Source organism: Vombatus ursinus, unplaced genomic scaffold, assembly GCF_900497805.2.
Source record: "Vombatus ursinus unplaced genomic scaffold, bare-nosed wombat genome assembly UNPS02014825.1, whole genome shotgun sequence".
Classification (NCBI taxonomy): Eukaryota; Metazoa; Chordata; class Mammalia; order Diprotodontia; family Vombatidae; genus Vombatus; species Vombatus ursinus.
The window spans coordinates 9768337-9791623 of NW_020954603.1; the positions used below are offsets into that span (position 1 = coordinate 9768337).

At 43.6% G+C, this 23287-nt stretch overlaps 1 protein-coding gene across 4 annotated transcripts in view; it reads left to right on the forward strand.

The window, feature by feature from the left end:
- TGFBR3 (transforming growth factor beta receptor 3) overlaps positions 1 to 23287 on the forward strand; it is a 235195-nt gene that overhangs the window by 84042 nt on the left and 127866 nt on the right. For all 4 annotated transcript variants that reach the window (XM_027838021.1, XM_027838022.1, XM_027838020.1 and 1 more), the window contains exon 3: positions 4934 to 5118. In XM_027838021.1, the coding sequence (XP_027693822.1) occupies positions 4934 to 5118 (185 nt within the window). The remainder of the gene's footprint in view (positions 1 to 4933; positions 5119 to 23287) is intronic.

The window sequence follows — 23287 nt, forward strand, 5'->3', positions numbered from 1 at the left end:
ATTCAGGAAGAGCGGAGAAAAACAAGTGTGTTTCCTGCCTTCGATAGCTTTTGAGGGTGGGGGGAACCCCATGGGACTGGGTTGCTAAGCAACCAGAAGCGCCACCTCCCTCATTTCAGGATCGTTTCTCTTCTCCGAAGTGGGGCTGAAGATTTGGTACCAGTGACGGTGATGGTGAGGAGAGAGAGGGCAGAGGTTTGAGGAAGGAATGGGAACCTGCAAGTATGCAAATAATCTCGTATCGACAGAGATGCTGAGTACAGAGAAATGTGGAAAGGACGAGCAGAGGGAAGAACTGTAGCCATGGCGAGAAGTGTAGCAGCAGGATCCTTCGGGGTTATGTAGGCAGAGCTGAGATCTGAAGGCAACATCGGAAAAATGAGAGATGTTACTGTTACTCTTTTGTAAAAGCTGGTGCGGGTCACGGTGAATAGAGTGGATGGAGGAGACAGAGAGACCTGGGTTCTAGCCTAGCTTCTAAGACGTTGGCTAGGTGACTATGATATGTATGTGTGTGTAGATGTATGTATATATACTATATATATATACACAATGCACATTTACATATATGTGTGTATATATCTGTGTGTATACATATATTATATATGTGTGTGTGTGTGTGTGTATATATATAAATAACTGTATTTCTGTGCAGTTGGTTTCCTTGGTAACCTTATTTGAAAATGTTATTCTGAGTAGGGATCCATAAGCTTCATCAGACTGATTCCCCCAAAGATTAAGAACCTCTCCTCTAGAACTTTCATATCAGTGGCAGGCTGTCTGATGATGTGACACCACAGGGGGTTTCTGCCCATTGACACCAGTGAACTAACTGATCCAGCCCCACCAGGAGCTGTTCTCTCCTCCCCCTCCCCCCAGCAGAATCTCCGAGCTGGAGAAGACTCCAGAGGTCCTTTGATTAAGTTTATGCTTTTCTTTCTCAAGGACTTTATTCCTCATTTTGCTCGCTCATTCATTCGGACTGTGTATGATCCAGCTAAGCTGGACTTCTTGCTGTTTGTCCCCCATGATTTTTCCATCTCCCATCTCCAGTGCTTTTGCCTGGGCTGTGTTCTGTGCCAGGGATTCCTTCCTCACCTCCACATCTTAGAACTAGTTTCCTTTAAGACAACTCAAGTACCCTCTTTATATGAGGTCCTGATCTCCTTAAGTTGCTAATGCCTCATCCCCTCAAGCTACCTTTTAATTATTAAATAGACATTTAGTACATATTTTTTTCTGTGTACACATGATCTCCACCAATAAAATGTGAACTCATTGAAGGTATTTATTTTACTTTTATCTTCATACCTCTAGTGCTTAGCCCAGGGCCAAGTAGGTGATTAATCAGTACTTGTTCATTGATTTTGTTGAGATGGTTACTAAATATATATATATATAATATACATATATTATAAAAATAATCTTCTTTCTCCTTGACTCCCCCTCTCATTACTTTCATCCCATGCCTAGAGATACCACTTTTAAAAAAGGGAAGCCATGGAGAGAACCCTGAATTCAAGGCAAGGATCTGCCTGTGTAATTTTTTCCCCCTGGATCTTTGAATTAAAAAAACAAACTCTAGTTCTCTCATAATTTTGGTAAAATCTTACTATCTGACTCTGAAGGGGCTGGTCGAGAGGCAACATGATGTTGTAGATAGGTCAGCCATGTCTCAGGGAGGCCTGGATTCAAATGCTGCCCATGGCACACAGTGGCATATGTGATCACGGACAAGAAGCTTAATTCTTAGCGTTCCATAAAATTCTCTAAAACGGTAAGCAATGGGTAAATCACCAGCTCACGTTGGTGGAGGAAGTTTTCACACCTAGAAGTCCCTACAATAGTAACAGAGACCAAGACAAAAATGAGGGACCATAAATGTTGAGCCGAAAGGGACCTAAGAGGGCATGGAGCCCTAGTGCCTTTATTTTCCACAAGATTAAACTGAGGTTAAGTGACTTGGTCAACATCACACAGTCTAGTAAGTATCTGAGGTGGGAATTCAGTCTTTGGGCTTCCTCACTTCAAGTCCAATGGTCTATCTTTTACACCAAATTACTTTGGTCACTCCATCTCTTCTTTTATTTATTTATTTATTAAGGCAATTGGGGTTAAGTGACTTGCCCAGGGTCACCCAGCTAGTAAGTGTCAAGTGTCTGGTATGAGGTCGCATTTGAACTCAGGTCCTCCTGATTTCAGCACCAGTGTTCTATCCACTTCTCCACCTAGCTGCCTCCATCTCTTCTTTTACATGAGTTACTGCTAATGTTCCAAAATCTATTGAAAATAAAGGATTTGCCAGGGGAAGGGAGAGATGAGGAGGGGAGTGAGGCACTGGCTAAATTGATGTAAATTGTAAATCTCTGTCTAGATTTTTGTTCTGATAAGCGCCTATCCGAGCTATAAAATATTTCTGACTGTGCCTTGATTTGTTTATTTAGTGTGGATAGGGTAACGGCAAATTTATGACATTAAGATGAAAATGCACAGCTCAGCATAGGCATCCCATCAACCCCATGAAGGCACCAGAGCTGCATGGGGGAGCTTTTCTCTGTAGCCCTCCAGTATCAGACATACCAGACCTCCCATGGGCCCTGGCAAAGGAGAGTAGATTGGAGAGCTGTGGGGGAGACGTTTGCTTATGCTAATATTTGCCTTGTTCTAGTGACCCATTTGAGGCAGGCCTCCATGCTGGGTTCTTGCTGTTCCTGCCATTCCCTGTTTCTCTGCCACCTCATGCTGTCTCTCAAAAAAGAGCCAGCAGCATGACACGGGGTGCCGCTGAGTATTGGAAAAAAGACATACGCCTGGTGGCATAAACCAGATAGCTGCTATCGGTTTAGATAATTCCGGTCGGTTCTGAAATAGACTTGGCAAAACACCGTGTCTGCTTATGGCGTTGAGACAGTGGATCGGTGCTGGCTGGGTACCTGAGGTGCATTTGTTTTGGGAGTGAGGGCAGCGTCAACAGGGAGGCTGTTGAAACGGATGACTTCAGTCATGAGCTGAATGTGACCCCAGGTTCATATGGGTATCTAGAGCTGGACGGGATTTTGGAGGCCATCAAGTTTAACGTCATCATCTTACAGGGGAGGAAGCAGAGGTCCAGAGAGATGAAGGGACCCTTAGCCTTGGACCTTGCCCAAGGGCACATAGATCATCTATAAGGCAAAGATGAATTGCTACTCTTCCTTGGAGGGAGTTTCCATACTGGGAACCCCCCTCATTGATGAAACCCCAGCCCTGCAAAAGCTACCCAATTAAACAAAGAAAACATACACTAGTATGGTCTAGTACATTCTAGTACATTCAGTCAGGCAAACATAGTGAAAAAAGAGGTTAGTGCTTGGTGGGATGAGAAAGAAGGATGTGTAAAATCTCCCACATCCACCCAAGGGTGGATTTTTCCAAGCAGCAAAGCCAGGATTCAATCCCAGGCAATCTGACTTAAGATTTGGCATTCCTTTTGCTCTATCTCTTCCTGAACTTTTGGCATTGGGAAGATATGGAATTTTGTCAGGGCAGGTACTCCTTTGACCAAGGCAGAGGATCACCCTCTAGAACTTTGTAGATAGGCTTTGAGAATAAAAAGGCAGCTAGATGGTGAAGTGGATAGAATGCCAGGCCTGGAATCATGAAGATCAGAGTTCAAATCCAGCCTCAAACACTTACTGGCTGTGTGAACCTGGGCAAGTCACGTAACCCTGTTTGCCTTACTTTCCCTTTCTGTAAAATGAGCTGGAAAAGAAAATGACAAACCACTCCAGTATCCCTGACGAGAAAACGCCAAATGGGGTCATGAAGAGTCAGAGACGATGAAATAACTGAAGCACAAGAATGGTCAAAACTCTCATCAATATGGGCCATAGGCCAGTCTGTCAATAAGTATTTGGTAAGTGCTTACAATGTGCCAGGCACCATGCCAAGCTCTTGAGATATAAGTAGTCAAACAACATGGTTCCTGTTCTCAAGGAGTTTGCAGTTTAATGTGGGAAGACGGCACATATAGTAATGTTGTGGGTGAGGGAAAGAGGGAACCAGAGGAGAAGGACGGGCATCTATAGCGGCACAAGATTGTTGGTAAGCAGGAGGAGTTAGGATAGAGAGCCCAGGCAATAGGGAGGGCTAGCGTTCTTTCTAAAATGGCCGTCAGGGGAGGGAGCCCTCAATGAGGGAGGGTCCCAGGGCAATCAGTCTCGTGGAGCCTACAGCATCTTTTGCATGAAGGAAATATACTCTTCAAAACTTCGATTCTGTAGTAGATTTGTGATCTCTTCAATGTGGTTTTGGGTACTTCCTTCCATTGGTGTAGATCGCCACCCATCCAACCCTTCCCATCCTTGTATGATCCCTTATCTTTGTCCAGTAGAGATTGTCTCCAACAGGGCAGAGTCCTCCTCTGTGCCTTTTTATATCTTTTGTGGGAACCAATGGAACACCAGCTGTGTATTTAATTAGGCATTTAATTTGCCAAATGAATGAATTTGAATGTATTATGTAAATCAGTGAATAAATATACTTGTTTCTAGGTTGTCTTTTTTTTTTTTTAAATATCCTTTCTGGAGGGGGGGAGGAGGAGGGGATTCTTTTGATGTTTGGGAGTAGACCTGTGCAAATGTCAAATGGGGAGTGTCCTTGCCCGGAGGAATTTTACAGAATATTGTGAGCCAAAAGAAGGATTAAAAAAAAATCACTCAAAAGAAATGAAATATGTTGCTTTCTTAGAAAATAGTTTAGCCATTTTCTCTTAATGTTGGCAATAATAAACCTCCATTGTCATCCTTGGTCTAAGCTAGGTTGGCAGTGACTGGAAGACTCCAGAAGCAGAATCTTAATCCCAGGAGGATGCATGTTTCTGAGTTTGGATGAGTTCTGATGTTTCTGAGTGGCATGTGTAAAGTTTTGGCTTTTTTTTCCCTCCTCTCTACAGGTCCCGTGCCTTGGACAGAATGCGTGCTGTCCCCTGTCAACTCCTCACACCCTGTCCAAGCCCTGTTGGAGAGTTTCACTGTCCTGTCTGGCTGTGCAAGCCGCGGCACAACCAGCCTGCCTCAGGAGGTCCATGTCCTGAATCTTCGGAATCCCGATGAAGGACCTGGCCAGCCTGAGAGAGAGGTAGGTTGGATGTGTTCACTGCCAAAGCCACTGTGCCTTTAATTAGCAAACCCAAAGCCAATGGGCCACTTTTTTTTTTTTTTTAAACTTGAATGCTGAACCAGGGTTACTTTGATATGAACGAGAAGTTCTTTAGGGAGAACTGTTCTGATCTGGGAAAAAGGCTGCTAGAGAAATAGAGAAGCATTTCAAGAAGGGAATTCCTTAGAGGCTCATTGAACTTCAGAGCCTTCCTCTTTGGTGATTGCTTGGAATCTGCCCCAGACTCTGAAAGATTTTTCTTCAAAAATTCATCTTTCAGAGGCATTGGCCATCAGTTATTATAATAATAATAATAATAATAAATAATAATAAATAATAATAATAAATGATGTTTATATGGCTCTTAAAAGTTGTAAAGTGCGTTTCCTATATTACCTCATTTGCTCATTTTATTTTGTCTGTGTTTATATGTATACACTTGTCTCCTCTGAAAGTAAGTGCCTTGAGAGTAGGGGTTATTTCATTCTTCTTGTATCCTCCAGGGCCTAGCTGGGGGTTACAAGCACAGGGGAATGCTAGCACTGTGCCTGGGGCACTATCACATGGTTGAATAAATGCTTAGTGATTGACTAGTAACTAGTCATGAGTTGATCATCGTTGTCAACCCAGTGAGGTAAGTCCTGTGGGAATTATTTTTGCAAATGAGACTGAAAGAGGTCAAGTGACTTTTGGGAGGTTACATAGCTACTGTCAGGGGTGGGATTCGAATCTAGTTCTTCCTGAAGCCAACCATGACACTCTATCCTCTGCACCACGCAATCTCCCTACAAATCAGGAGTTCCTAACTTTTTGCGTGTATATTAGACCCCTTTGGCAGGAATGGTGAAGTGTATAAACCTCTTCTCAGAATTTTGTTTTGTTTTTTTAAATTTACACTTGAAGGAAATGTTAAATATCAATTAGAGGTTAGTGAAAATAAAGATGTGATTTCCCCCCCTCCCCCCATGGTCCTTTTTCTCTGCATACCTGGTCGGTAGACCCCAGTTTAAGAATCCCTGCTATGAATATGTTTCTAAGCTATAGTATTCCAGGGGAACTGTAGGAGGATGGTTGTCATGTAGGGGTGGAAATAGCCTCTTTTTTTTAATGGTCCTGACATGATATAGATTAGGGTGAGTTAGTCAATGTATTTGACAGAATGGGTTTCCCTATCCATCAGTCTACCAAGAAGCATTTATTAAGTGCTTGCTGTGTGCTAGACACTGTGTAGTAAGCGCTGGAGATAGAAAGACCAAAATGAAAATCTTTGCTCTCAAGGAACTTACCTTCAAAGGAAGGAGACAACACTGGGCAGGTATATGGCACAGTGGATTGAGCACTAGGCTTGGAAGCAGGAAGATCCGAGTTCAGATCCTGCCCCAGAAACTTAGCTGTGGCACTGAGCAAGTCACTTAACCTCTGTTTGTTTCAGTTTCCTCATCTGTAAAACGAGGATAATAATAGCACCTACCTCCCAAGGTTGTTTTGAGGATTAAATGAGATAACAATTGTAAAGAGCTTAGCACAGTCCCTGGCACATAGTAAGGGCTATATAGATATTTGTGATTAGCTTTAAAAGGGAGTGGTGGTGGGGCAGCTATGGATAGAGCTCTGGCCTTGGAGTCAGGAGGACCTGAGTTCAAATCCAGCCTCAGACACTTGACACTTACTAGCTGTGTGACCCTGGGCAAGTCACTTAACCCCAATTGCCTCACCAAAAAGGAAGAAAAAAATAGAAGGGAGTGGTGGGGATTAGGAAAGCCAGGTGGGACTTGGGCTGAGTTTTGAAAGAAATGTTTGCACCAGTCTGTTTCTTCATCAGTCCATCAGTCTGACAATGAACATTTAGTAAGCACCTACTATATGCTTGGCACTATGCTCCACAGTTATGTAAATGGCTCATCAGAAGTGTCTGAAATGTTATCACTTCTTCCAGGGAAAGAGAAACCACACAAGCTACGCTCACACTTTGTGGTTGTTCAGTTGTGTCCAACTCTCTGTGACCCCATTTGGGGTTTTCTTGGCAAAGACACTGGGGTGGTTTGTCATTTCCTTTGCTCATTTTACAGATGAGGAAACAGAGGCAGACAGGATTAAGTGACTTTCCCAGGGGCACACAGCTAGTAAGTGGCTGAGATTGGATTTGAACTCAGGTCTTCCTGACTCCAGGCCTGGCATTCTATCTACTGTGCCACATAGCTGCCCTGTTCACACTAGTGATAAAGAAAAACAATTTTTGGCTGAAAATTGTTTGTTGGCCTTTCTTCTGGTCAGATCTGGACAGTTTCCCTAACCATTTATTTAGTATCATTTATATGCCTTCTTCCTCCTCTTCCTCCTCCCCTTTGGGCAGGAATGAGAGGCTGGGGAGAGCAAAGCAAAGAGGAAACAGATTTTGATCTCAAAAAAAGTGTGCAGAGTTGGCTGTTTTTAAAGTAAGATCATTTAGTCCACCCCAATGTGTTGTAAATTATGACTCCTGATTCTTTTGGGGGCATTCCACAGCTGCAGCAACAAACATGGAAGCTTCCATTCCTTTATCCTAGGACCACATCTTTCCTTCTCCACTTCGACGGGGAGGAGAGAACATGTAGGGGGAAAGAGAGGTAAAGAAATGAAGCTCTTAGTGAGGGCTGGGGACTTTAGGGGCTGGGAACACACCCAGTAATTGCTCCTTTATGGATGTTTCATTTAGAGAGATTAAGACACAGTCGTCCTAGCTCACAGGGCCAAGGCCTGGCAATCTTGGTGTTAAATTGTGCAGTACTTGTGTTTACTCTGAAAATAAATTCAGATCAATTGCTGCAGTGAAAGAAAAACATTTCAAGAAAGAACTGGAAGGTTTGCCCACTCTAGTGTTTATCTTAGTTTACTAAGTGAAATCGGCTGCTGCATACCACTTTAGTTTAATTGAGCACCAGCCCTTCTTTGGGTTGGGTTCTAGAAACGGAAAGACAAAAATCAAAAGGTCTCTGTCATCAAAGAGTTTGTAGTAATAATGTTGTTCAGTTGTGTCCAATTCTTCATTACTCCATTTGGGTTTTCTTGGCCATTTTCTTTTCTTTCTCATTTTACAGATGAGGAAACTGAGCCAGGCGGGGTTAAGGGACTTGCCCAGGGTTACACAGCTAGTAAGTGTCTGATGCCAGATTTGATGAGTCTTCCTGATTCCAAGCCCCAGTGCTCTATCCGCTGGGCCACCTAGCCACCTTGTAATTATACTAGCTGGGGTTTCCATATGGCTAATTTACATAGGTTATCTCCATTGATCCTCATTACTACCCTGGGCAGTAGGTGCTATTATTATTCCCATTTTACAGATGGGACCGAGGCCAAGAGGTGAATAGTTTGCCCAGAGCCACAGCTAGTTAAGTATCTGAGTCAGGATTTGAAATTAGGTCTTCCTGACTCCAAGTCCAGCCTTATTCCCTGTTCCCCTTAGCTGCCCAATTATATTGGGGGGTGTGTGTGTGTGTGTGTGTGTGTGTGTGTGTGTGTTTGTGTAGGCATAGATATGTGATGTATACATATTAAAAAAACAGAAAGTAGGGGACTGATGAGAAAGTCATCCAAGAGTCAATAGGGGTATTTGAAGAGAAAAAGAACACGTTTAGGTATTGGAATCAGGGTAGTCTACATAGAGAAGGTGGTAGGAACCTTGGAGGCAGGCAAAGATTCCTAGAGTCAGGGAGGAGATGGGAGTCCTTTAAGGGGGTGGGGTGAAGAATGGTCATCTGCTCTCAGGGAGGGAAATCATTTAGTGTGGCTAGAATGTCCAGGGTGTGAGGGGGAACAATAATGTGAAATAAATCTGAAAAAAGCAGTCAGAGTCAGACAATAGACTTTAAAAGCCACATTTAGGAATTTGTTTTTAACTTAGAGGCCATGGCAGCCATGGGAAGTTTGTGAGCAGGGGAGTGACCTGATGACAATAATAACTGACCATTCTATAGAGCTCTAAGTTTTCAAAGCTGTTTCCCCACATTATCTCTTGTGATCCTCATGTCAGCACCAGGAGGAAGGTGACACAATTATTATTTCCATCAGATGAGGAAATCAAGGCAGATCAGCTCAAGTAAAGTTGTTACTTACTTGTTACTTATTTGTCTCGTAACTACAAAGTGTCCGAGGAGGAATTTGAACCCAGATCTTTCTATCCCAGGTCCAGCGTATCAGTCAGTAAGCACATATTAAGCTCTCACTGTGTACTGGGTGCTGTGCTGAGCACTGAGGGTACAGACAGTCCCTGCTCTCAAGGAGCCTACAGTCTAAGGGGAGAGGCAGCATCATTCGTTCATTCATTCATTCATTCATTCATTCATTCATTCAATAAACATTTATTAAGAGTCCACAGAGGAAAGGTAGTAGCACTAAGGAGAATGTTACCTGCTGTGCTGCGTTGCTTCTCCTATGTACTGAAAATATTATTTTGGCCCTTGTGTAAAGGATTGCTTGGAGAAGAAAACTGGAGGGTCTAATTAGGAAGCTGTTGTATTAGGCTAGGTCTGAGGTGAGGAATTCGTGGCCTTGAGGTCACGTGTGGCCCTCTAGGTCCTCAGGTGTGGCCCCTTGAATCCAAACTTTACAGAACGAATCCCCTTAATAAAAGGATTTGTTCTGTAAAACTTGGGACTCAGTCGAAAGGCCACACTCGAGCACCTAGAGGGCCACTTGTGGCCCTGAGGTCACATGTTCCCCACCCCCTGGACTAGGTAAAAGAAGGTGAGGGCTTGAACTATCAAGTGGTGACTGTGGGAGTGTAAGGTAGGGGACAGAAATGAGATATGTAGTTGAGTGTGTGTGAGTATGTGTGTGTGTGTGAGAGTGTGCAAAATGAGTAAAAGTAGATGTCTTCTATGGAGAAAGGTTTTGAAAGGACAGGTCAGCAGGGAAAAGCAATGAGATTTCCTAAAGATAGGTCTCATTTAATCCTATTGTGAAAACAGTGTCAGCCGTGATGCTTCTAGGATTTTGGGTACATGTGTTAAAAAGTTGAGTTAGACACTAGGAACGGTTCTCATTGATGGTGCTGAGCTACCAAAGGAAATTGGGAAATTTCCTTCCCCAAGGACCTATGAGAAGTGAATGTTTGTGGTCCATCACTTTTGTAACTGAGACAATATACCAAGTGACCTTTGGAAATCCCACCAGTCCTGTGACGCGGCCTTCCAGTAGAGAAGCAAAATCATATCTTTTACAAATACATACACACACACATACACACATATATGGGGGGGAGGGAGAGAGAGAGAGAGAGGCGGGGGAGGGGAGGGAGGTGTGCCAGAAGGACAGTGACAAGACAGGGAATGAAAGAAAAAGAGTTTATTTGTAGATGAAATGGAGGGGATGGATGGAGAGAATCCTAGTATAACAGTGAAAAAAAAGTATTAAATATCTTTTATTTCCTGTGTGTGTGAACATGGAAATATAATATCATTGCAGCCCTGCAAATAGTTTTCAGAATTTGTCGTCTGCCAAAATTCTATGGAATCCATAAAATTTGCATTGGCCCTCTTTACTGTTACCAGTACTACCTTCCCTTCCCCCCTCCCTGGTAACCTGGCCTGACTGTTTGTTGCTCTCTGTGGATGACTTCTTTTTATAGAGATGCCATTATGGATCCATGCAGGAAATGGAATTGATTTATTTTGAGGATTCTTTGTAGATTGGCCAGTCAATTAATCAGCATTTATTAAGTGATTATTATGTGCCAAATGTTGAAGATTTTGAAAGGTGATATTGCCCCTGCCCTCAGAGAACTTAATTCTACTATTTAGTTAGAAAATATTTTTTATCCGTACCTGTGAACCTGTTGTTAAGTCGTTTCAGTCATGTCTGGCTCTTTGTGACCCCAATTGGGGTTTTCTCAGTAAAGATACCAGAGTAGTTTGCCATCTCCTTCTTCAGCTCATTTTATAGATGGGGAAACTGAGGCAAACAGGGTGAAGTGACTTGCCCAGGGTCACACAGCTAATAAGTGTCTGAAACCAGATTTGAAGTCAGCTCCTGTTGACTGCAGGGCTGGCCTCTTATCCATTTGGACACCTAGCCGCCCCGCCTGTGATCACAGAATTGTGCATTTAGAGCTGGATTAGACCTCAGAGGTCATCTGGTTCAACCTACTCAGGCGTTATAACTTGCCCAAGGTCACCGTGTTAGTACATTGCAAAGTTGAGATTCAGACTCAGGTCCCCAGCTGTGAAATCCAGCACCCTTTTCATTACATCACGCATCATTCTTTATTCTCCCAGGTGAATAGGTGCTCAAGAGTGTGCCTCAAAATAATAACTAGTGCCAGCTGGTGAGGGAATTGTTAGGCAGAGGTTTTATGGGCCAGCAGATAGATTAAGTAAGAGATGTGCTTTATGGCAGCACATAATTAGTCCTTGGTATCAAGGCTGTGTGTGATGTTGGCGTCACTTCTGGGCTCTCATCAGGACATCATATGGTTGTATACAGTATATTGTATCAGCAGGCCTTACCTCCTGTTTGTAATCACTGCCTTTGGAAACAGCTCCCCTGGAAATGAACAGGAAACTGGGGAAAGACTCTCTGGCGACAGCAGAGAGCAGAAGAGTGTAAGCAACTCAGAAAAATCTGATTATTCATAGCGGATAAGCATCCTGAAACAAAGGGGTGGGGGTAGGGAGCAAATATTAGCGTTTTTATCATTATAAAAATCAACTCCTAGCTGCCCTTTGACTTAGAAAGTCAGATGCATCCACCATCCATCATCTGCCATTGGCCTGGAGAGCTGGGTTTTTGTGATGTTTTCCCTGTGTCTAGAAACAATGATGGCAACACCAGAGGTTTGTTTACTGCAAAACACTTTCATTAGTTGCTAGAGTGGCTGTGATTTTGTTTAGTGGAATCAAATTTTCCCTTTTGACCTTCCTTTGAAGTGGTATTGGCTTTGTTTGACCTGATCAACTGTTTACTCTGAGAGGTTGTTCATGCAGCTAACCAATACTCTCTCTGTCTCTCTCTCTGTCTTGGTCTCTCTCTCTCTCCCCCTCTCTCTCCCTCTCCCTCTTTCCCTCCCTTTCTCTCTCTGTCTTTGCCCTTCTCTTTCTCTCTCTATTTCACTTTCTCTCCCTCTGTTTCTTCTTATCTTATATCTATGTTAACAATTCATCCATCTGTTTTGAAATTGGGAGAGCAATGGAAATACCAGTATCTGGCTCTTTGCCCTAGGAGGAGAGGAGGGGGAAGGTAGGCTCTAATGTCATGCCCCTCTTTATCACCTTACATCAATTTTATGTGTCGGCTCCCTGAAAGAAAAGTAGCTCCTTGGGGATAAGGATTGTTTGGCTTTTATTTTTGTATCCAGTAGGCACTTAATTAATACTGATTTATTGGTGGGTGGGCAAAAGTTCTCATTTAATCATTTTCTTCAAATGGAAGTTGGTAGAATTCTCCACAGAAAGACTATCTGTGTATAAAAATAGCAAACACATCTTTTTCACATGAAGAATCCCTTCTTTTCTTTACTTATCTGATCACCAAAGAGTCACTTTCACTAAGAAAATGAGAAGGAAAGAAAAAAGGATGAAAGCAAAAAAAAAAAAATTCCTATCTCAAACACTGACCCTTGAAAAAGAGGGGAAGGAAGCGCAGTTCTAAAACACTACCGTTGGGGTTTTGTGTGTTGGGGCGGGGGCACTTTATATTTTAAGTATATGTTGTTCTGGTTCCCATGCCAAGAATGACCCTTAGAGTTTGAATAGGTTGTATGGAAGGCAACGGGTGCTCTCTCCTTTTTCATCTTCCCCTCTCACAAAAGGCACTTTGAAGATCACTCAGTCCAGCTGAGGCCCAGAGAAGGTAAATGACTTTTCCAGGGTCACTCATCTTATCGCAGAGCCAAGACTAAAGCCTCTTCCTATCAGTTCAATGTTTTCCCCCTGCTGTATCAGCTTCCCTCAATTAGGAATAAATAAACCCCCTAAATGCATCCAAGTTATGTGCAGACGTGAAACTGAATCATTGACTTCAGAGCTCAGAGTGCTGCTGTCCCACAGGCAGCCTCTTCTATTTAGGGCCCTTCACGGAAGGGCAGCCCGGGCAGCCTTGGCTTTGATTTCTCTCTTTTTTTTGTGCCTAAAGGCCTCACCTCAGTTATTAAGTTTTCCTCCCTGGAACTGAAGGAGAACCCAATCAATTATTCAACAGTAAACATTTTTTACACTCTTGCCGTGTTTTGGGCACTGTGCTAGGGACAAAAATGAATCAGCCTCTGCCCTTGAATAGCTTACAGTCTATGGGGGGAAACGGCATGGACACAGGAGAATAGCCAAAGTCCATCTACGATAAATACAGGGTGTCCCAAAAGTGTTAGTGCAGATTAAAGTTTTGATGGCTTAAAGCTTGAACAAGGTAATTTTAGGTTGTCCCATCAGCATTTCATCCCAATAGAACAAAAGCTCCTGGAGCACGGGGATTATTTTATGTTGTGTGTTTTTACCTTTGTTATCCCCAGTGCCTTGGACGGTACACAGGACATCCTAGATGCTTTCTAAGTTTGTTTGTTGAACAGAATTTATTGACCATACCTCACTGGACCTCAAATGCTTATTTTTGTTCCTTTGTTTATGCATTTGTGCACACCGAATGGGCTTTGCCCCAGACAAACCGAGGCTTGGGAAAGACTCTGGCTTAATAAGGTCAAGGTCACCCGCTGCACACTGGGCCATTGCCGGTCATCTTGACTTTTGTTTTGCCACTCACTCTGATGACTCTGGAGGAGAGAGTGAGGCTCGCGACCTTGCACAGCTCTGCCTCACTTAAATCCAGTTCACTCTCAAGTCAAGATATGACCCTCATGATGTCGTTGAAAATGACGTCTTTGAAAATGAAGGACAAATAACTCAACTTATAAACTATTTCTTCATGACCTTATACCTTCATTGACTCCCATTTCATAGAAATCTTCATGCTGACCTCCATATTTGAAGACTGTGTCTTGCCTTTATCAGCTCGCTGGCTTTTAAAGTTATCCACCCTCTTTCTGATTCCATTGGCCAGCTGGAGTGTATCCAGTGAAGAATCATTCAGTAAATAAACATTTATTAAGCACCTACCTTGTGTCGGGATATCAGGATGGTTAGGAGATCAGGTACCATATTCCTCGAGGACCCATTGAAAGAACCGTTGTTCATTCGTGTCTGACTCTTTGTGATCCCGTTTGGGGTTTTCTTGGCAAAGATATTGGAGTGCTTTGCCATGTCCTTCTCCAGCTCATTTTCATTTTACAGATGAGGAAACTGAGGGAGTTAACAGAGTTAAGTGACTTGCCCAGGGTCACACAGCTAGTAAGTATCTGAGTTCAGATTTGAACTCAGGAAGATGAGTCCTGAGGGTGCTTTGTGAACTATGGCGCCACCTAGCAGCCTCATGAAAGAGCTGAAGATCCTAGAGAGAGGAGTTGGAGAGACATGTTAGGTGCCTTCAAGTATTTGAAGGGCAGTCGCATGGAATAGAGATTAGGGTTGAGAGGAGGACTGACCAGTGGCTAGAGGCTGCAGAGAGATGGGTATGTGCTCTTGTGAAGGAAACCTTCCCAACAACGAAGGCTTCCCCAAGTGGAAGGGAGGTGCAGGAGAACCCCGCTCCCCTTTTCTGGAGATCTTCAAGAGCTGGATGCATGACTTTGTTGGGTGTCTTGTAGTGCTGGGTTTCTTAACCTGGTGTCCGTGAACTTGTTTTTTAAAAATATTCTTAAAACTACATTTCAATAGAATTTGTTTCCTTTGCATTTGATTCACTTAAAACCATTGTTTTAGATAGGCTTTGCCAAACTATTAGAGGTCTATCCAACCAAAAAGGTTCAGAATGCCTATTGTAGAGGGAATCACTTTCAGTATAAGTCAGCCAGCTGACGGTTGATACTTCCCCGTGGTAAAAGGCATGGCTTTGACGTATGGGCTTTGTGGCATCTCTTTTGGCTATTCTGCTGAGATTTCTGGCCAACTGGTTTCCTAGATTATTATTGTATTTTTATCCAAATGAATAGCTTTCCTCAAACTCTCAAGTCCAGTTTTCTCCAGAAAAGAGACTGTAGACAGAATAGCTGAAGTTCATTTTGAGGCATGGTCTGGGCTAGGGAGAGTGAGTCTTGTTCTTTTTTTTTTTTTTTTTTTTTGGTGAGGCAGTTGGGAGTTAAGTGACTTGCCCAAGGTTACACAGCTAGTAAGTGTCAAGTGTCTGATCTGAGACCAGAGTTGAACTCAGGTCCTCCTGACTCCAGGGCCGGTGCTCTATCCACTGCGCCACCTAGCTGCCCCCATCATAGCTTGTTCTTAGTAGCAACTGCAACAATCTATACGTTTACCATTGATGTGGTACTATATATTATATATTACTACATAAATTTGCCATTTATATCATACTTTAAGATTTGCAAAGCACTTTACAAATATCTCATTTGATCCTCAAACCTATAAAGTAAAGGCTGTTATTATCCCCATTTTCCAGATTTGCAGACTGAGGCAGACATGCTTGAGTGACATGTTCAGGGACACACAGCTAGTGTCTGAGGCTGGATTAGAATTCAGGTCTTCCTGACTTCAAGTCTAACAGTCTGTCTGTACTGTCTAGCTGCATTGTCGTCACTCAAGGGCATTTATTATGAGTTTTTTATGCTCAGAGCACTGTGCCTGGTGCTGCTGCTGGGAGAATTTTAGGGATTTGGCTTCTGCCTTTCAACAAACACTTGTTGAGCATTTCCTACATACCAGAGGTTACAAAGAAAAAAAAAATGTCAGGGCCTGCCCTCGTGGAGCTTACACTCTACACGGTTTATAGCCTAATCTGGATTAGGTGCTTTGGCAGTTTGGTAGAGTCAGTGCTTTGTATATGAATGTGTTGGATTGTCCTCTCTCCCCTCTCTGCTCCCCACCACAGGACATTGGGACCCCATGGGCCCCACCGGAGTGGATGAAACCCTTTTTCCTTAACGGCGCCCACTCAAATTAAATAGGAGAGGAGACATGCCTTCCGAGAAAGGGGAGGGACGCTTGCTCCCAGTGAATGGCTGCAGCAGCACGGATACTCTGAACTGTGCCATCCCTAGCAGGCTGGGATGGTTTCCAGGGCAGCTTCCTTTTAAACAAACTGCCAGTGATGCTATTACCTGGGCTCTGTTTGTTTGGTAGTTCTGCTTTTTCATAAATACCCAGGGTTTGCATTTGTAGACTTTGCTTTGACACTCGCTCCTCCTTTGCTGCACATAAGGTCTCAAATGTAAATATTTCCAGGTTTGTTTTTTCAGCATGGGCACAGGACAGCCATTAGAGTTGGAAGGGACTTGTTGAAGAGCGGGGCAATCATGGAAAACCAGTGCCTCCAGCAGGGGAAGCTTGTGGGTCTGGGGGCAGGAATATCCCTATATTCTTGCTGGAGAGATGGAAACCATCCCCATGACTGGTTCTCTCTTGACACGAATTGCTGTCAGAACTTGCCAGGGCATCATTTGGGACATCAGCCCTAAAACGTTCTTGTGGGTATAACTTTTCCTCTAGGCTTAGCTGTAGTTTTCTTTCATGGGTAGACTTAATATGAACCGAGGTCTTGTGATCATAGGAATTAAAACTAAGAGGCAGCAGAGTATGCAGTGAAACAGGGCTAAGCTTAGAGTCTGAGTTTGATCCTAACTGTGAGTTAACTTGGTCCTCAGTTTTTCCATCTATAAAATGGGAGGGCGAGGCTAGATGACTTTTGAGGACCCCTTCCAGCTCTAGACCCTTTGTTCCTTAGAAGTCACCTAGCCCTTCTTTCTCATTTAATCAGGAGGAAACTGAACTCCAGGGAGGCTGTGACCTGGCCAAGAGCACACAATGATAACTGGTCAATTGGTCCATCAGCTTACATTAAGCGCCTGCTGTGTCCAGGTGTGATGATGAGTGATGGAGATACAAGAAAGGCCAAAAAAAAAGTCCGTACTCTCAAGGGACTCACAGTCCAATGAGGGAGGCGACTTGCAAATTATATACAACTAAGCTGTATGCAGGATAAATCAAAGGAAGGAAGGTTTCCTACAGAAGGGAGCACCTCAGGGATGCTTCCTACGCTAGGTGGAAGCGTGTACTGGTTGACCTCTGAGATCTCTCCCAACCCTCCGATTCTGTGGGCTTGTGGCTTGGAGAGAGATTTAGACAGAAGAGCATGGAGGTGTGGAGAGAATCAGACAAAAGGAGAATAAAGAACATTTTTGTCACAATCGAAGCAAAGGAGAGAATAAAGAAAAAGGAGAGAATAGTAGGGCAAACTGGATTCCTCGTGTTGATTATAACATCGAGATGTTGGCCAAAATTGGAAATTTCGAAGTAGGGGGAGGTGTAGGGATCGCTGAGGTGGGCTTCCTTGTTTTAGAGTTGACATATATGAGGAGGGAAGAAGCTGAGTCACTTGCTAAAGGACTAATCAGAGGTCACATGTGAACCCCTCATCTTCCTCACCGCAAGTATAATGTTCTATCCATTATCTATCTGTTATGGTATAATGATTATACCCCATTTGGAGTTTTCTTGGGAAAGATACTGGAGTGGTTTGCTATTTCCTTCTTCAGCTCATTTTACAGATGAGGAAACTGAGGCAAATAGGGTTAAGTGATTTAGCCAGGATCATACAGCTAGTAAGTGTCTGAGGCCAGCTTTGAACTCAAGTCTTTCTGATTCTAGGCCCAGCACTCTATCCACTTCACCATCCAGCTGTCCCAGACTTCAACTACCCAACTCATATTGAATAACTGAAGCTAAAAGAGACAGATTTTAGGATTATTCATGGACTTCTTCTCCAGTTTTCTCTGACATTCATCTTATGGGCAAGAAGCTACAGTATATGATAAGAATTTTCACCATAAACTGGGATGTCAAGGAAATTAGCCCTTAGAAAGTATTAGAAATTAGAAAATTATAAAGTTTTTTCGGGGAGAGGGGTGGTATGAGGGCGGAGAGATGCTATAGGGGACAACACAGGCCAATTAGGATTGACCCAACTTAGACTTAAGGACAGTTTCTTAGCATGTTTAAAAGGAAATTTCCAATCTCCAACCCTAATTGGATGACTAAATTATTGTTTGCCAAAGAGCCAGCTTTGCAGTTTTGAGAAATGGTGGAAATGGAAATTAACGCGGTAGAAGTGTGGGGTGAGGCCGTGGCCAACTGCAGCCACCCTAAGCAAGGGGCTGCAGTGTTCTGCTTTTCGTTTGTCCCCAGGCCCTCCGTACCGTGTTAGAGAACCGCCTGTTTAGAGAAGTACATCCTCCTTCTATCAGAATGGTATGGAGATTGTTGACCTTTGCACTTCTGCAATGAAAGGCTTCATTGCAACACAAAGCAAGACTGTTTTATGTTCTGTGCTGTCTAAGAGTTGACAGTCGAGTTGAAAAAAGCATCTTGTATCATTTCCCCATCCCCGCCCCCTCCTCCTGGCTGGAGTGCAAGATGGCCTTGGCCTCTCTTGCCCTGCACCAAAATGTTTCAACCAAAAGGGCGTTTTGCCTTTATGGAGCCCAGAGTTAGAACTCGTAGTGTTGCTATAGTAACCATCCTGGCGAGTTTCTTTTTTTCGTTGTATGGTTTGCTCTTTTGTTAGGACGTATTTCCACTGAGGCATCATTCACAGATGAAAATGTACGTTTTTGATTTTAAGATTTTTTTGGCAACAGTATAGACAGAAAGAGTATGTGCAAATCCGTATCCCAGATGGTTAGCTTGCCGGTTCTACCCCAGTGTACATATGCTGCTTGGCACATGCAGAGACTGGATATCCAGAGCCCAAAGGTCTCACTTTTCTAACTGTACGTTTTCCTGTTGTCTTGGCTCGACTGGAGTTATAGGATCATAAAGTTAGATGGGGATCTCAGAGGCAAGAAAGGGGATAGTGTTTTCCCCCAAAACACAGATAAGTAGGAGGATGGGATTTGAACTCAGGTCCTCTGATTTTATATCAAACTCTTTCCACTCCATCATGTTGGTCTTGACATTTTATCTTCTGATGTAAAAAACTTTATTACTTATAAATATCCCTAATTCATAAAGGCCATTCCTACATGGGTGCAGCTAGATGGTTCAGAGGATAGAACACTGGGCCTGGAGTCAGCGAGACCTAAGTTCACATTCAGCCTCAGACACTTACTAGTTGTGTGACCCTGGGCAAGTCACTTAACCTCTGTTTGCCTTAATCCACTGGAAAAAGAAATGACAAATCATGCCAGTGTCTTTGCTAAGAAAACTCCACGGACAGTGTGGTCCATGGGGTTACGAAGAATTAGACATGACCGAACAACAAATTCCTACATAGGTACTTATTAAATCCCATTGGGTCAATTAGACAAATTAATTGATTTACCTGGGGTCATGTAGCTACTAAGTATGGTGGGGAAGGGGTGAGATTCAAACTTAGGTCTCGTCTGATTCCAGGTCCCCCGTTATTTCCATTATAAGTATTCTGATAATTTAACACTTAGATATTACCTGCTTTTGACTTGAGAGGGAGCATGGTAGAGATCTGGAATTGAACCTAGGAAGACTAGTGTTCAAGGCCCAAGTCATATACCTGGCCCAGGGCAAGTCACTTGTCTTGTTCTAGACAATCTGTGTCAAACTGAAGCTCTTGACTTTGTTTTGTATCATCGATCCCGTTGGTGTTCTGGGGAAACCTACTGTCTCCTCTTCAGGATAATGTTTTTAGAGAAGTACAAAATAAAATGCATAGCATTACAAACGAAACCTAATGTCCTTTATCCTTTCTTATCCCTACCTTTAGTCTTTTCCATTTGTCCTCAGGCTTTCCCTTTTTCTGTTTCCCCAAATTATTTGTTTTATTTTTGTACGAACAAGTAGGTTCATGGACCCTAGCCCCATCTTTTCATCATTGCCTTCAACCAGCTATCGGCTAGTCCCGCGTATTGCTGTTTTCAGTTTTTTTTCCCTCTGATTAAATCTCACGCCCTTGAGTGTTGCCTAATTCCCCAAATTCTGTATGTCTGCCTCCGTCCGGCCTTCCCCCAGCCCTCTCCGGGGCTCTCCATTCTTTCCTTCTTTGGGTATCAGCTGTGGGGTTTGGTCATCTGCCAGTGTGGTTTCCCCTAGATGAGTGAAGACAGGCACCCGTGGGTCTCACTTGACGCCATTGTTGTTTGTCCTTCATTCCATGGCGTCCGGAGGGTGATGTCTCTGGAGGAGGCCAAGCGACCGAGCTCAACTGTAAACCCGAGGCTGTGCCGAGGACCATGCCCTGCTTTCGTTATGCGAGCAGTAATCTGCCCCCTCCCCAGCTGTGAACCTATCACTTCCAGTTAGCCGGATGGCTTGATTTCAAAGAACTCCTTTTCTCTCGTCCGTGATGGGTGCGGAACGTCCTGACTTTCCCATCTTGGTTCTTGCCTGAGGAGCCCTTGAAGGTGGTCCTGCCTGGATCGTAATTTGTTCTCTCTTTAATGTGGTTTTGCCCCTTGTTTACTGTGGACTCGGGTCTTCTGGGCTTGTTTTCTAAGTCAGTTCCAAAGTTGCTGGTCATTGAATTTGGCAGACTTTGCGAGCCCTTACCCACCAGAACTCTACAGGAAGTAGTGTGTCGGCCAGAGAAGTCTGTTTATTTAGAGCGTGGTGTCCAGCAGAGGCAACTCGTTTATGAGCGCGCAGTCTCAAAGCCACAGGAGTCATCAGTGTCTGCCTTGGGTCTCACTGTGTCAACTTGCTTTTTCCTTTCTGGGCAGCTGCTGGACCTCCATTACAGAAAGAGTACTGCTATTTTTCTCTGAGCTCTTTGACCTCGATGATGAGACAGTACCCATGTTTGTAATTGAGGCCTTTTGCATTTGGCAGGCAGGGATCAGGTCATTTTTTCCCAAGGTTTTTATTTTTTTTAATTTCACTTCAAGGATATGTGATTTGGTTGGTGTAGGTGGTCACTTCATAGATGCAGGTTGCAACCCCTCTTCCATTTAGTTGACTTTTGAGAGCTGCTGTGGCTAAAAAAAAAAAAAAATTTACCCATCTAGGGGTAATAGGATGATGAGCTTTCTTGGAACTGTGACGGGTAAGTGAGTTAGCTAGGGTTACCCAGCCAGTAAGTATCTGAAGCTGGATTTGAACTCAGGTCTTCCTAACTCCAAGCCAAGTGTTCTAATCACTACAACCGGCTACCTATTGTCAGGCAGCTAGGTGGTGCAGTGGATAGATTGATAACTGCTAGGCATCATTAGGCAGAAAATCTCAGATAGGGCTATACTTCTGGAGGCAGGAAGACCTGTGTTCAAATCCAGCTTCAGTCACTTACTAGCTCTGTGAACCATAGAATGTCACTTAACCTCTGTCTGCTACAGTTTCTCCAACTGTAAAGTGGGGATGATCATAGTACCTACCTTCCAGGGTTATGAAGAGCAAATGAGATAATATTTATGAAGCGCTTAGTACAGTTCCCAGCATGTAGTAGGTGCTCAATAAATGCTTCCTTCATCCCTCCCTCCTTTCCTTCCTCCCTTCCTTCCTTCATCCCTCCTTCCCTCCCTCCTTCCTTCCTTCCTTTCTTCCTTCTTTCTTTTCTTCTTTCCCTCTTTCCTTCCTACCTCCCTTCCTCCCTTCATCCCTCCTTCCCTCTCTTCCCTCCCTCCCTCCCTTCCTTCCTTCCTTCAGCCCTCATTTCTTCCCTCCCTCCTCCCTCTCTTTCCTCTCTCCTTCCGTCCTTCCTTCCTTCCTTCCTTCCTTCCTTCTTTCCTCCTTCCTTCTTTTCTTCCTTCCTCCCTCCCTCCTTCAACCCTCTTGCAAAAGTACTTGGAGCCTTTCCTTAGAGAGACAATAACATTTTATGAGAGAACCATGGATGGACACCTGGACGGCAATAAAGAAGAAGGACCTGGAGGTCAGGGAGGGTCCAAGAAGCAGGCACACATGATATGGCAGAACAACTTTCCTTTAGTTCAGAAGTCCGAGGGGCATTTTTGGTTCTCTTGTTCAGTTGCTGGGAGGAAAATGGGCTTGGTGATCTTCTAAGCCTAGAGCAGCCAGAGCTAGTTGCCACTGCCTAGGCACAGCTAGGGCAGTTTATTTTCATCTGACCGCCCCAGAGGACCCCTTCTGGATGACTGCTCCTTCCTCATATATTGTCCACACACGATCCAAGAGGATTCACGTGATGCAGGAGATTAGAAGATCATACCTCTTTGTGTGGTGTAATTCTGTTCCTGCCAAGGTTAGCATCCCTCAGGAATCCTTAATCCAAGCCCTTTTGTGTGTCTGCTTAATATACACGTTGGTCTTTACTTGTATTTCCATCCATAATAATATGTGTAAGGGTCCCTTCCTTCCTCCCTCCCACTTTGGATACATTTGGAAAGCCCTTTTTGTACCTTGTTAAGGCCTGAGAATCTCAATGCAAATGACAGAGTTCACCATCCCACATTCTTTTGTGGAAAACATCTCTCGGGTTCCTTTTCAGTTTCGAGTTTTTGGTGTTATATTTGGATACAGTTCAGATCCCCCGAAACCATAAAATCTAGCTCATGCTAATATATTTTTCCTTCTTTAAATTCTCCTCCCCTTGATTTCCCAAAAGAAACCCTGAACGCTTCCAAATCGGACTCAAATTTGTTGGAGGACAAGGTGAGATGTGGGCTTTTGGCTGGCCCGGAGATTTCAAAATGAGGCCTAGAGCAGTTTATAAAAACAACAGCCCTCTCTTCATCTTGGTACTATTACTGTGCCTACATCCAATATGTTTCCTTTTTTTTTTTTTTAAATTTGGATGTAAAGTGTTCATAAAGATTTATCCTACACGTTGGCTCAAGAAATAACCTTCCTTTCCCACTGCCAGCAAAAATATGAATTGGATTTTACACATAATCCATCCCCTCTCCCCCAGACTCCTTTAAGATACAGGACAGGTAGTATTGAAATTCAATGGTGTAGTCTTCTCCACTCCAAGAATATGATCAACCCCATGTTCACTGCTCTTCCATTCAAGTTTATGGTTTGTTTTTTTTTTTAAAGACCTTCCTTTGGTTTACGTGGAAGGCACTCAAATCTGATGGAGAGTACACTGACTAGAGTCCTGGAGGGTTGATTTTAAATCCCACCCCTTGACATTTATGCCCCTTAAGGCTCTGCCCTTGGACTTCTTCTCTTCTCCCTCTATACTGCCTTGTTTT